This window comes from Pipistrellus kuhlii, unplaced genomic scaffold (assembly GCF_014108245.1).
Source record: "Pipistrellus kuhlii isolate mPipKuh1 unplaced genomic scaffold, mPipKuh1.p scaffold_m20_p_2, whole genome shotgun sequence".
Classification (NCBI taxonomy): Eukaryota; Metazoa; Chordata; class Mammalia; order Chiroptera; family Vespertilionidae; genus Pipistrellus; species Pipistrellus kuhlii.
In genome coordinates this window covers 170,699,938-170,713,867 of record NW_023425515.1, presented here as the reverse complement: position 1 = coordinate 170,713,867, position 13,930 = coordinate 170,699,938, and the positions used below count along the sequence as shown (strand labels likewise).

At 42.5% G+C, this 13,930-nt stretch overlaps 2 protein-coding genes and 2 long non-coding RNA genes across 6 annotated transcripts in view; 2 read left to right on the top strand and 2 right to left on the bottom strand.

Annotated features, from left to right (window-relative positions):
* RLF (RLF zinc finger) overlaps positions 1 to 13,930 on the top strand; it is a 65,320-nt gene that overhangs the window by 10,915 nt on the left and 40,475 nt on the right. The gene's annotated exons all lie outside the window — the stretch shown is intronic.
* LOC118724419 lies at positions 3,541 to 9,262 on the bottom strand. The gene is made up of 3 exons (XR_004989578.1): positions 9,102 to 9,262; positions 3,974 to 3,976; positions 3,541 to 3,552 (listed from the first exon to the last, which is right to left on the bottom strand). It is a non-coding gene; the product is annotated as an uncharacterized LOC118724419 (long non-coding RNA).
* On the top strand, positions 5,612 to 7,276 carry LOC118724420. The gene is made up of 2 exons (XR_004989579.1): positions 5,612 to 5,665; positions 6,632 to 7,276. It is a non-coding gene; the product is annotated as an uncharacterized LOC118724420 (long non-coding RNA).
* On the bottom strand, positions 5,690 to 6,628 carry LOC118724417 (40S ribosomal protein S2-like). Its single transcript, XM_036447652.2, is given in 2 exon segments — positions 5,690 to 6,569; positions 6,572 to 6,628. Coding segments are annotated over 2 exon segments (879 nt in total). The 5' UTR covers positions 6,606 to 6,628; the 3' UTR covers positions 5,690 to 5,724.

The window sequence follows — 13,930 nt, the reverse complement described above, 5'->3', positions numbered from 1 at the left end:
TGTGTTTTTTTGAGTACCTTTTTTTTTTTTGGAGTGGGGTGGCGGCGCGAGTGTCTAGTAATTTATTGTGCTGATACTTGAGTTCATAGTATTTTTGCTTCCAAGGAAATAACCTCAGTGTGTGACATTAACCAGCACAATAATGTATGGTGTTTTTTAAAAATGTTTTATTGACTTCAGAGAGGAAAGGAGAGGGAGAGAGAGAAAGAAACATCATGATGACAGAGAATCATTGATTGGCTGATGAAGCCCACAACCCAGACCTGGAATCAAATTGTGACCTCTTGGTTCATAGGTCAACTCTCAACCACTATTACTAGAATTAATGGTTTAGGTTGGGAATTGCATTTTATGGTATCTGAATGTATAAAACAGTAATATTTCTATTGGTGTTTTCATTATCTTTATTTTTATTTATTTTTTAAAATATATTTTATTGATTTTTTACAGAGAGGAAGGGAGAGAGATAGAGAGCTAGAAAAGTCGATGAGAAACATCAGCCAGCTGCCTCTTGCACACCCCCTACCGTAGGGGTGTCGAACTCAATCAGAGAAGGGGCCAAAATCTAAAATCCAGCCTAAATCGTGGGCCGAATGGTTTACTGAACAGTCATAAACTGTCATTGTGATGGAAACGCAGTGGAGTGCAGTGATGACAGCGCGGTGCGGGCCACATTGCAAGGCCTGGCGGGACGGATTTGGCCCGCGGGCCTTGTGTTTGACACATGTGCCCTACCGGGAATGTGCCTGCAACCAGCGTACATGCCCTTGACCGGAATCGAACCTGGGACCTTTCAGTCCGCAGGCCGATGCTCTACCGCTGAGCCAAATCAGTTTCGGCTGTTTTCATTATCTTTAATTTGCTTTTTTCATATGTGAATTTTAAAATATATAAAGTACCTTAAAATAATAAAACTATATTTTTTGTGACTCCAATTAATGTATGCTCATTCAGAAGCTTAAGATGTTTAAGTGAATAAAGCAGAAAATGAAAAGACCATGTAATCTCATTCTTAACTGTTAACCGGGGAGTTCCCTTTTTAATGACGCAACCTGTAAAGGGCACGTACTCTTTCACTAGGACGTGTCAGTACGTCACGCCCGGAGGACGTAATTTCATATTATTTTTTTAAAATTTATACTTAATGAAAATAAATGAAATATATATGTATATACATATTCATTTATTTATATATATAAAGCACAGAGGAAAATACAAAATTACAAAAAAAATAGAAAAGAATACCGACCAAAAAAAATGGACATGTCGAATTAAAAAATTATAAATTCTACAAACAATGATGAAGATTACAAAAAATAGCCGAAACCGGTTTGGCTCAATGGATAGAGCGTCGGCCTTCGGACCTAAAGGTCCCGGGTTCGATTCCGGTCAAGGGCATGTACCTTGGTTGCCGGCACATCCCCAGTGGGGGGTGTGCAAGAGGCAGCTGATCGATGTTTCTCTCTCATCTCATCGATATTTCTAACTCTCTATCCCTCCCCTTTCCTTCCTCTCTGTAAAAAAATCAATAAAATATTTTTTAAAAAACGATTACAAAAAATATATACCATCCCTCTCGGGGCGCAACATATATTTCAAGGACGTATTCATACGTCCTACCCGTTCCCGATATTGTTTACGTTTGACGTATTTATAGGTCCCGCTCGGTTAACAGGTTAATAGCTTGGTGTAGTTAGTTATCTGATTTTTGGGAAAATACATATATAGAGAGTGAGTATGCATGTGTGTGTGTGTGTATGTGTATAAAATTTTAATTGCCCAAGAAATTCAGGAATACATTCTAATTGAAAAAAATTAGAACAATGTAAAATAAGAGAAAATAAAAGATGAAAACTTGTCATACATACTCTATACTTGATTACCATGTTTTTCTAGGTTAACATTTTGGGATATATACTTAAAGAATTTTTCTTTATGATATGCACATACAGAAAAAGTGTCAAGCTTACATGCTAAAACTTACTTATTTCATTAATTGTATAATACTTATCTTTCCGTGTAAAATACATAGTTACTACAATAAAATAATAATTCCATAGTATTCCATTGACAACTGCATTGATTTCTTTTTCTTTTTAAAATATATTTTATTGATTTTTTTACAGAGAAGAAGAGAGAGGGATAGAGTTAGAAACATCAATGAGAGAGAAACACTGATCAGCTGCCTCCTGCACACCCCCTATTGGGGGTGTGCTCTCGACTAAGATACATGCCCTTGACCAGAATTGAACCTGGGATCTTTCAGTCCGCAGGTGGATGCTCTATGCACTGAACCAAACCAGTTTCGGCTCTTTTTTTTTTTTTTTTTTTAATCTTTATTGTTCAGATTATTATAGGTGTTCCTCTTCTCCCCCACCCTATGCCCTTACCCCTGGCCACTGTCTTCATCTATAGCTGTAAGATTTTTGTCCAATCACTTCCCACACTCCTCAGACCCTTTTCCCCCGAGAATTGTCAGTCCACTCCCTTTCTATGTCCCTAATGCCATTATATTCACCAGTCCATTCTGTTCTTCAGACTTTTTATACACTTGATTTTTAGATTCACTTGTTGGTAGGTATGTATTTGATGTCTTTTTGTTCATAATTTTTATCTTTACCTTTCTCTTCTTCTTCCTCTTCTTAAATAGTACCCTTCAGCATTTCATGTAATCCTGGTTTGGTAGTGATGAACTCCTTTAGCTTTTTCTTGTCTGTGAAGCTCTTTATCTGACCATCAATTCTGAAGGATAACTTTGTTGGGTAGAGTAATCTTGGTTGTAGGTTCTTTCTGTTCATCACTTTGAATATTTTTTAAAAATATATTTTATTGATTTTTTACAGAGAGGAAGAGAGAGGAATAGAGGGATAGAAAGAGAATCATCGATCAGCTGCCACTTGCACACCCCCTACTGGGGATGTGCTTGCAACCAAGGTACATACCTTTGACCGGAATCGAACCTAGGACCTTTCAGTCCACAGGCCGACGCTCTAGCCACTGAGCCAAACCAGTTTTGGCCACTTTGAATATTTCTTGCCATCTCTTTCTGTCCTGCATAGTTTCTGTTGAGAAATCAGCTGACATTTGTATGGATACTCCCTTGTAAGTAACTAACTGTTTTTCTCTTGCTGCTTTCAAGATTCTCTCTTTGTCTTTTGCCCTTGGCATTTTAATTATGATGTGTCTTGGTGTGGTCCTCTTTGGATTCCTCTTATTTGGGGTTCTGTGTGCTTCCTGAATTTGTAAGTCTATTTCTTTCACCAGGTAGGGAAAGTTTTCTGTCATTATTTCTTCAAATAGGTTTTCAGTATTTTGCTCTCTTTCTTCTGGCACTTCAAAAATTCGTATGTTGGTATGCTTAAAGTTGTCCCAGAGGCTCCTTACATTATCTTCATATTTTTTGAACCTTTTTTCTTTTTGTTTTTCTAGTTGAGTGTTTTTTGTTTCCTCATACTTTAGATCTTTGGTTTGACTCTTGGGGTACGTTGATCTACAGTTGAGTTTCTGTATATTCTTTATTTCAGACAGTGTATGCTTAATTTCTGACTGGTCCTTTTCCTTTTTTTTTTTGTATTCTCATTAAGGTCCTTGAAGGTCTCTTCAAGTTTCTCAGCAGTTTTTAGAAGATTCTTGAGTAACCTTATAAATGTGGTTTTGAACTCGTATGTCATCCCATAGTTTGCTTTCCTCCATTTTTTTCATTTGTGACTTGTTTCTGTGTGTCTGCATTTTGGCTGCTACCCTGTGTTGATGGAGAGGCTTTGTGTGATAGGTGACTTATAGGGGCCAGTAGCTCAGCCTCCCCAATCACCTGAGGTGGATGGTCTTGGTACATCCCTTTGTGAGTAGAGTGCAAAGTCTTGGTGTAGTTAAGCCTTGATTGCTATTGGTACACTGGGAGGAATTGTCCTCCAGGCCAATTGGCTGTGGGGACCCGCTGTGTTTATAATGGAGGAACTGCTGCACTGGAGACATGCTTATGGTGCAGGACTTGTTTCAGTGGGGCTTTGAGTCTGCCTCTTGAATGTATCACTTATGGATGTGAGGAGTTGAAATCTGGTGTCTCACACTGACCACTAGGTACACTGGCTTCTGGATCTGGGTGCAGGTCAGCTACTGTGTGATGCCAGCCTGCGGGAGCTACATGAGAACTACAGTCCTCTCCTCCCTGCTTGGGATTTGTAGATTATGGAGCTGTCTGAACCGGTTTGCAAGTTTGCGAGGTTAAGTGGCAGCATGATAGTGAAGGCCATTCATATGCAAAATGGAGCTGCTTGGAGCTTGTGTGTGTTTGTAGATTGTGTGGGGCTGGGTCTCAGGGTGTCACTAGGCTAGGGTGTGGCAAACAGCAATGGCAGGCAGCAGTCCCGCACCTCCGACCATGTCCCCACATCTTGTGCCCCAGCGCAGCAAACAATTATTCCTCCGTGCAGCTCTGCAAGCAAGCCACCCTCACTTTCCAACCCAATAGCAGACAATCTAGCTTCTCCCCGAAGAAGTTTGGGTCCTGCATGTCTCCCCAGAAACTGCATTTCGGAGAAATCGGGAGCTTGTCTCCCTTCTGGTGGAAGATAGCAATGCCCTCTGCCAGCCAGGATCCTCAGTCAGCCCGGATCACGTGCACCCCCATACCTCAGCTTTTCAGCGTTTGTGCACTGAATGCTCTTTTCTCTTTCTGTCTAGTTGTAGAACTTTCACTCAGCCAGCCCACCCATGCCTCTGGGTGATAGACATTTTGTCTTTTAGTTGTAGTTTTGAAATTGTTGTGCCCGGCAGCAGTTTAGGTATTTACCTATGCCATTATCTTCCCTTTCTGCATTGATTTCAAATTCTGTTGGTAGCACAGCCAGTGAGGCTCAGTGGTTGAGCATGGACCCATGACCAGGAGGTCATGGCTCACTTCCTGGTCAGGGCAATGCCTAGGTTGTGGATTTGATCCCCAGTGTGGGTCATGCAAGAGACAGCATAACAATTATTTTCTCTCATCATTGATGTTTCTATCTCTCTCTCTCTCTTCTTCTCTGAAATCAATAGAAATATATTTTAAAACAATTCTGAGGTAGTAAAACCTTCAACACTCTAAATTTTAAAAATAATTTTTAACTATAAAAGTGATGTTCAAGGCAAAATATAAAGATTTAAGGGAAAAGTAAAAGTTCCCTGCTATCCTCAATTCCTTTGTCACTCCCCAGAAGAGTTAACAGTCTCTGTGTATTCTTAAAGCTTAAATATATACTCTTCTGTAATTTACTTTTAAATTTAATATATTTAGGATAATTTTTCTATACCAGTACATGTTTAGTATGTAAATTTTTTCTATTTGGTTATCACAAATAATGTTTCAGTGAACATTCTTAAACATTAAGCATTGGTTATTTATATTGATAATATACATTTCTGAAATAAAATTTACTGGATTAGCCCTAACTGGTTTGCCTAAGTGGTTAAGGGTGTTGGTCCATGGACTGAAAGGTCTTGCATTAAATTCCATTCAAGGGCACATACCTTTCTTGCAAGCTTCATCCCCAGCTGCACATTATGTTCTTTGTCTTTCCCCCTTTTACTCTCTCTAATAATAATAATAATAATAATAATAATAATAATAAATTGGAAAAATTATCCTTGGGTGAGGATTAACAACAAAAATTTACTGGGTTAAAAGATTGTTTATTTTTTTTATTTTTTTTATTTTTTAAATCATCACTTTATTTTTCTTGTATAAAATTATGTGGTGGCCACAGCTGGAGCCTGGGTCCTCTGCACAGAAACTCTGGTGTGAGTCTTCACAAGATGGTCAGTGAATTCCTGATAGGGAGACTTGGTGAACACCGTCTCCTTCCAGAGATCCGGGGTGAGATAGCTGTAGGTCTTAGAGATGGCATCAAAGGTGGCCTTGGCGAAGTTGCCCAGGGTGGCAGTGCAGCCCCTGGCCGAGGTGTAGCAGTCATCAATACCAGCCATCATCAGCAACTTCTTGGGCACAGGGGCCGAGACAATGCCAGTACCCCTGGGGGCAGGGATGAGGCGCACCAGCACAGAGCCACAGCGGCCAGTCACTTTGCAAGGAACCGTGTGGGGCTTGCCGATCTTGTTTCCCCAGTAGCCTCGCCGCACGGGCACAATAGAGAGCTTGGCCAGGATGATGGCTCCACGGATGGCAGTGGCTACTTCCTTTGAGCACTTAACACCCAGACCAACATGTCCATTGTAGTCCCCAATGGCGACAAATGCCTTGAACCGGGTCCTCTGGCCAGCACGGGTCTGCTTTTGCACAGGCATGATCTTCAACACCTCATCCTTGAGGGATGCCCCCAAGAGAAAGTCAATGATCTCGGATTCCTTGATGGGCAAGGAGAATAGGTAGATCTCCTCTAGGGATTTGATCTTTATGTCCTTGACCAGGCGGCCCAGCTTGGTGACAGGGATCCACTCCTTGTCCTCGGCCTTGCCTCCACGAGCTCCGCGGCCTCGGCCCCTGCCCTGACCCCGGCCGCGACCCCGGCCCCGGAGGCCGCTGCCAAATCCTCCACGGAAGCCGCCGCGATTTCCTATTCCGGGGCCCCCGGGCCTCCGGGCCCTCCCGCAGCACCGGCGTCATCCGCCATTTGGTGTTTTGTCGGAAAAGAAGCAGATTGTTTATTTTAAATGTTGATGGATACTGACCTATAAAAGTTGAAAATGTACTTCCACCAATAGTGTTTGAGAGTCCCTGTTTCACTGTATCTTTGCCAATTAAACTCATCTCCAGCTGGACTATATCTCTGGTCTTATCAAACTTGTAAAATTTGCCAATCTTTTAGTTTAAAAAGACTTTATATAACTATATTAACTTTTGTATTTTAACAGAATTTGTGTATTTTTTCATGTGTATTAGATATTTAAATTTTTTCCTGAGTTTTTTTTTTTTTTTTTTTTGATGTTTTTACTTTAAAAAATGTTAATAGTTAAAGGTCATTAAAATTTGATTGTGTCTAATTGTCAAGTATGACCATGTAATCTTGAGATTCTATACTGCATTGAGGTTGTCAATAAGCAGAACATAACATTTAGTTGCAGCCTAAGCTGAAGCCATTGGAATGTATGATATAATTTAGTGATTGATTGTTGTGAGAAATTTTTCAGTGTACTGATTTCTAACAAACTTTAATTGGCATATATATCTTATTTGTGCTATTAGAGAAATTATAGCTGAATAACTGGAAATAGTGCTTTCCATTAGCTAACTTTTTCTTATATTGTTATTTTTATGTTTTCAAATAAAGTGCCTCTGATTGGATGTATGACCTCTGGCCAAATCAGTTTGTTATTTGGGGCCACAAATTGCCACTCTCCTTCAGTCTATATATATAAAGGGCTAAGTGTCCGTCTGACCATCTGTCTGGTAGCTATGACGCACACTGACCACCAAGGGGCAGACGCTCAATGTAGGAGCTGCCATGATGCACACCGCACTAGCCATCTTCTATGTATATAAAAGCCCAGTGACTGTTAAGGTAGAACAACCAGTGGCTATGATGTGCACTGCGGCAGCCAGCCTGCCTGATCCAGGCCCCGATCGCCCCCTTCCCACACACACACCCTCACCCCTGCCGGCCCAACCCAATCAGCCCCCAAGAGGAGGAGCTGAAGTGAAGAACACGGCGGGCAGTTTGGCCAGAGTTGCAGTGGCAGTGTACACTGCAGCCTCCCAAGCCCCAAGTCCCGGGGGGCAGGAGGGACAGCAGCAGGGAGTGCCAGCCAGACCAGCCACTGTACCTCCATCCCCTCAGCTGCCATCGCTGTGCCTGGGGACCGCCAGTCATGGCTGTGCCACCCACCTGATTCCCCAGAAGAGCTGCTGCTGCTGCTGGCTGGCCCCAGGTCCCAGTGGTTTGGGGACCTGGAGGAAGGGGAGGACGAAGCAGTGAAGTGAAAAGGGGCGAGGCCTGGTGCCACAAGCAGAGGAGTCCAGCCAAGGGCCAGAGGCTGGGCGTGTGGCAACAGGGGAAGAGGGGGTAGTGGCATCCGGGAAGTGGGCTTGAATCCTGCCCGTTGCCATGGAAGCTTCATTCACAGGTAAGGCACAGCCCCCAAAATGGAAAATGGCATCAGGGACCTGCATCCCCAGATTGTCCCCTCCCCGTAGCTCTGCACCTTCCTCACGATTTCCACTTTTAGCGCCAGTCTTCCCCCGCCCCCCGCCCCCACACACACCCTGCTTCGCCACAGGCGACTGTAAATGTTAGCAGATCTGTTGAAAACCTGAATTTAATTTTCCCAGAGACTTGGAAGAAAACAAAATACTGTTAATTCTTTTATTGATCACCATTCTGGCTTTTAAAATGGTCCTCAGAGCAAACCGTAGCACCTGGCCCTGGAGTGCCTGTGGACAAGTTTCTTCCTTTCGCCAAGGGGTTGTGCTGTTAGGGGCCTCTTGGCTGGTTGCCCCTAAACCTAGCTCTGTCCTGGGCAGAGAGGTGACCTTAATTGGCTCTTACCTGTTCCCTCCATGAATTGCCACACCCTACTCCTTCATGGTCCATTATGCCATCCCATGCCCATGCCCGTGCCCCCCCCCCCCCCCCTCCCCGCGCGCGAGCACAGGAAACAGAAATCCCGGGGTGTGTATGTCTAATTCAGAAGGGACAGCGTTGCCAGCTTTCTGGATGCAGAGAACACTGACTTGCAGGGAGCATTAAAACTTGCAGCCCTTCAAGTGGCCAGCCTAGCTGTGGTGTTACAGGACTTGGGTGTGAGTGGGCAGGGTCAGCTTACCAGCAGTCTGGACTCTCCTGGGCTTTTGAAAATTGCCTTGGGTTCAGCCTCCCTTTGTCTGACTCACCTACGTACTTCCAAACCAGAGCGCTCGTGTGCCCAGGAGGACCAGGGGGTCTGAGGCATCCTGGCTTAGGGTTGTGGGAGGCACATTTGGCGAGAAGCCGCTGGCCTGGTAGTGCTGTTCTTTGTGCTCTGAGAAGCTTTGTTGTGATGGAATGGGAGTGTGTAGTTTGGGAGATGTAGCTTTTCAAGGCCTGAGGTGGTGGGTGCCTCCAGCAGAGGTGAAAGGCAGTGGGACTGGCCTTCTTGGCAGCTGATTTAGAGGAACCCCTTCCTTAAGCCACCGCCTCTTACTGGTCTTGTGGTGTGGCCTTAGGCAACTTGAACTCTGCTCCATACAAGATTTGAGCTAAGAGAAGGAGGCTTGGGGAATGCATTGAATAAAATGACAACATTCTGAAGGGAGGAGAAAAAGGGACCATCTTACAAGAAAAAAAAGAAAAAGAGAAGAAAAAAAAGACAAATCTGAAAAACCCATTTGTCCTTTTATTTTTAAAAAAATGTTTTATTGATTTTTACAGAAAGGAAGGGAGAGGGATAGAGAGTCAGACTGTTGGGCCCGATCTATATAGGCCAGGCCTAGCAACCCCACATGCTGGAGGAACCCTGCTCACTCCGCGGACGCCCTGCAAGCCCCTGTGCCGCCCAGGTGCAGCCAGCCAGCGAGGGGCCTCAGGAGTTTGGTTCCAAGGTGTATCTGGCCTGCCTTACCCAGTCCTGCCCCGTCAGCTACCTTCTAATTAATTTCCTTTCAATGTGCATGAATCTGTGCACTGGGCCTCTAGTTTAAAAATAAAATGGCACCATGGATCTGGCGCCGAGAAACGAAGTGGGACACAGGTCCCACCACCACCCCGGAATGACACCAAATCGCAGCCAATGCTGCCAAGACCCCATGACACAAAATCTGCCCTCCAGCCCAGCCCAGAAATGGTTGCTGTGGGCTCCCGGTAATGACGTCACATAGCAACACCCAGCTTCCTTTCCCTAGCAACTAGCCTCCCTGCAGTATCTTCAGCCCAAGAACACAAGTGGAAACATTTTACATTTTAACCAAATGTCTGTGAAGCATTTTCCCATGCCTTATCTCATTTGATCCTCACAGAAGTCCCAGAGTAAGTAAATAGGAGACTCAGTGGAATCCTAGTTTTTTTCGTTAGCCGGAAAACAGAGATTTAGAAAGCTTAGAAACTTGATCCGACTGAAAAGAAGTAAAAAACTGTGAACCTTGAAAATGACTTCAGGTTTCCTCACTGCACAGAATATAGTCAAACACTGCTGCAGTTAATGTTTTACCCTTTGTTCTCCCTGCATGAACTACATAATAATCTGCTTTGTGTTGATATTTACTGCTGTGTTGCTGACAGTTACCTGAAAGATAAGTTAGGGTGCTTCACTGAGCTGGAAAAAGTCTAGCTAAATTATAAAGCAGGTCTAATTAAGCAAGTTTATTCTGTGTCCATAATAGCTTAAGTTGACTCATACATGTGTGATACATATAAAGCTTTTGCTGGTGCCAATCACACATGTGTGCTTTGATCTGTTATTGTCGATTGTGAATTTGGTTGACTCTTCTATTATATAGAAAGGGCGAATAGCAATATTAAAAAATTTATTCTAGTTAATTTCCTTTCAGTATGCACAAATCCGTGCATCAGGTCACTAGTATTATATAATTTTATTGAAAAACTCTCACTAAGGATTATTTTCTTTTTAAAAAAATATTTATTGATTCAAAGAGGAAGGGAGAAGGAGAGAGAGATGGAAACATCAATGATAAGAATCATTAATCGGCTGCCTCCTGCACACCCCCTACTGGGGATCAAGCCTGCAACCCAGGCATGTGCCCTTGGTCGGAATCGAACCTGAGACCCTTTAGTCAGCAGGCTGACACTATCCACTGAGCCAAACCAGTTAGGGCAAGGACTATTTCCTAAGTCACCTTGTGCATTCTAAATGAACTTACTATCTTTTATTTATATAGTGCCAATATATAAATTATAAGCAAACAGAAAAATATTAAAGGGATGAGATTTTTGAAAACTCATTTAAATAAAAAGATTAATGTTATATCCTGTCCCCTGGTGGGTTGTTATTTACTCCTGGAGGATAAGTGCCCATCCCAATGGGAAACCATTCCACTAATTTGAACTGAGGTTGTTTGTTACATTAATTGTTATGCTCACTATCCTTACTTGGCTTTTACCTGCATAGTGAAATCTTACTTTCACTGTTTAAAGAACTTGGTAAAAGAAAATCTAGAGCACATTGTCTCAAAGTTTTAACAGTAAATGTGGATAAGACATTACATTTGGTCAGTCTCATGTTTTATTGTCTTAAGAAATGGAGAACATATGCAGTAGAAAGTAGATTTGAAATTAGGAGATTTCACTTTAAATGCTCATTCCAACACTCTTGTGACCTTAAACTTTGCCTCAGATCAATATTCATGTCTATAAAATTTGGGGTAGTAGAAAGCTACCTCAATTAGGACCAAATGGAACAGTGTAGCACTACCCTTAGACTAGCTTTTGGTAGCAGAGATATACAATTTTATTTATTTCCTTTCTATACTGAATATTGTTTTAAGTGTTTCATGTAGAGCAGCTTTTCTCCATTTTTCCTGTCTATGTATAGCCCATTGAAGGAAAATGTTTCCTAAAATATTTACAGAGCACTTGCTAGCATAGTGCTAGATTCAGAGAGCCTATGATGAGCTTTATAGATTGGAAGTATAATTTAGAGTGAATTTCTATTATATTGAAGCAATATGTATGTCTTTTGGGGTTTATAGTATGTATATGGGTTTGATCTGTTGCAACCAACAAATCATTCTATATAAAATATTTTGTATTCATTTGGCTATTTTAACTTGGTTTATTGTTGGGGATTTAAAGGATATATGATTGAAATATACATATTATATATCAAAAATTATTTGGCCGAAACCGGTTTGGCTCAGTGGATAGAGCGTAAGCCTGTGGACTGAAGAGTCCCAGGTTCGATTCCGGTCAAGGGCATGTACATTGGTTGCAGGCACATCCCCGGTGAGGGGTGTGCAGAAGGCAGCTGGTCAATGATTCTCTCTCATCAATGTTTCTGACTATCCCTCTCCCTTCCTCTCTGTGAAAAATCAATAAAATATATATATATTTAAAGTTATTTGAATTTGTAACACATTGTCTTTGAGTCCCTGAGGAAAATATGACTGGCCATCCTATATAATAAAAGGCTAATATTCATATTGCCCTCTTGACCGTGAGTTTGACCAGGGGATGGGGTTTGCCCACCAACTGCCTGTGGCCCCTTCCCCTGGCTGGCCCCACCTCTGCTCAGCCCCACCTCACTTCCACCCCAATTGGGGCAGGCCAACCAGACCCCACCTGTGCACAAATTTGTGCACTGGGTCTCTAGTGTGTTCATGAATTCATAGAATCTTTTGTTTAGGGGAAGGATTATGAAGGTTATCTAGCCCATTATCTTTCTATCTTGAAACTTTACAGTGGAAAATTCCCTCTTATTCTAGGATGTTAGCTGAGGATCAGAATAGGTTATAATTTCAATAAAGTTCTGAACTTTGACATACCTATTTGCCATCAATCAAAATTCAAGACTAGTATATCATTGTGACTTACCCTTCTAAAATGTTCAGTATCTAAGCATTTTCCTTTTTAAATTTCTACAGTTTGGTCAACATGTTGCTTTCCTCCTTTTACAGAGTTTGAATGAAACTTTGAGAATTTCAAATCAAATCTACTTGGGCTTCTTTCTCTCTAATAAGATGTGTATCTAAAAAACTGTCTCAATCAAATATTAGGGTCGGGGGTGAAACACAAATTTAAAAGTTAGTAGACCCTTTAATAATAGCGCTAAGCATCAAAAGCAAGTAATGACAGAATATTTGCTATGTGCTACTCAATATACTGAGTTCTGGTCTACAGTGATGAAAAACAGATGTGGTTCTTGCCCTTTGTGACTTTATTATCTAGTGAAGATAAACATTAAAGTTTTTCATATTCCATTTACTTATACAATAGAGCAGTCGTCAGGGTTTGATGATCATGTATATTTATCCACCTTTCAACTAGGTAACAGGAGCATAAGTAAAACAATTCCCAAAGCCTAACTATTGCCTACTTTTTAAGTCTAATAAGTTGATTTGAATAAGCAACATTATTGTTCTTTGCCACTTTTAGAGATTATAAAGACATTTTCTTTTTAAATTTATTTTTATTGATTTTAGAGAGGAATGAAGAGGGAGGGAGAGGTAGAAACATCATTGATGTCAGAGAATCATTGATTGGCTGCCTGCTACAAGCCCCACACTGGGGATCCAGTCCACAACTTAGGCATGTGCCCTGACTGGGGATTGAACCATGACCTCCTGGTTCATAGGCTCACCCATTGAGCCATGCTGGCCGAGCTATAAAGACATCATTTCCCTGCCACTTTTCTGTAACCACTTCATTGGTATTGGTTGCCAGTCTAAAAGTTTGAAGCAAGTGTGATAAAGAAGGGGAGACCCTACAGATTTAAGGGAGAGCAGGAATGGTAGGCATCTATTTTGGGCTGGATGTGGACTTTTATTAGATATTGTGCACAGGGGAGGGTCCCTCAGCCCGGCCTGCACCCTCTCCAAGCTGGGACTCCTCGGGGGATGTCCAACTGCCCTGCAGGATGGAGCCTTAAACAAGCAGTCAGACATCCCCCCCCCCCCCCCCCCCAATCTAGGACTGCTGGTTCCTAACCGCTTGCTTGCCTGCCTGATCGACCCTAACTGCCTCTGCCCCCTGTTGGCCTGGTTGCCCCTAACTGCCCCCCTGCTGGCCTGATCACCCCTAACCACCTCTGTCTCTGCCCCAGTCTAACCCACAGTCTGGCCTCCCTCTGCTGGATGATCAGGGGAAAGTGCTGCCCCATAACCCTGTTGCCTCTGCCAATGGTGGCCACCATGGCTGCCTGAGCCTTGGGCGGCTTTGTCCGGAAGATGCTTTTATTAGTATAGATTTTGGGTTTGGAAATTCCAAAAAATAAGTACCCTTTGGACATCCCATAGCCATAAAACATTTGAGCTCAGGAGATTTTTGCCAAGAATTAGAAAGCCTTTGTCTAT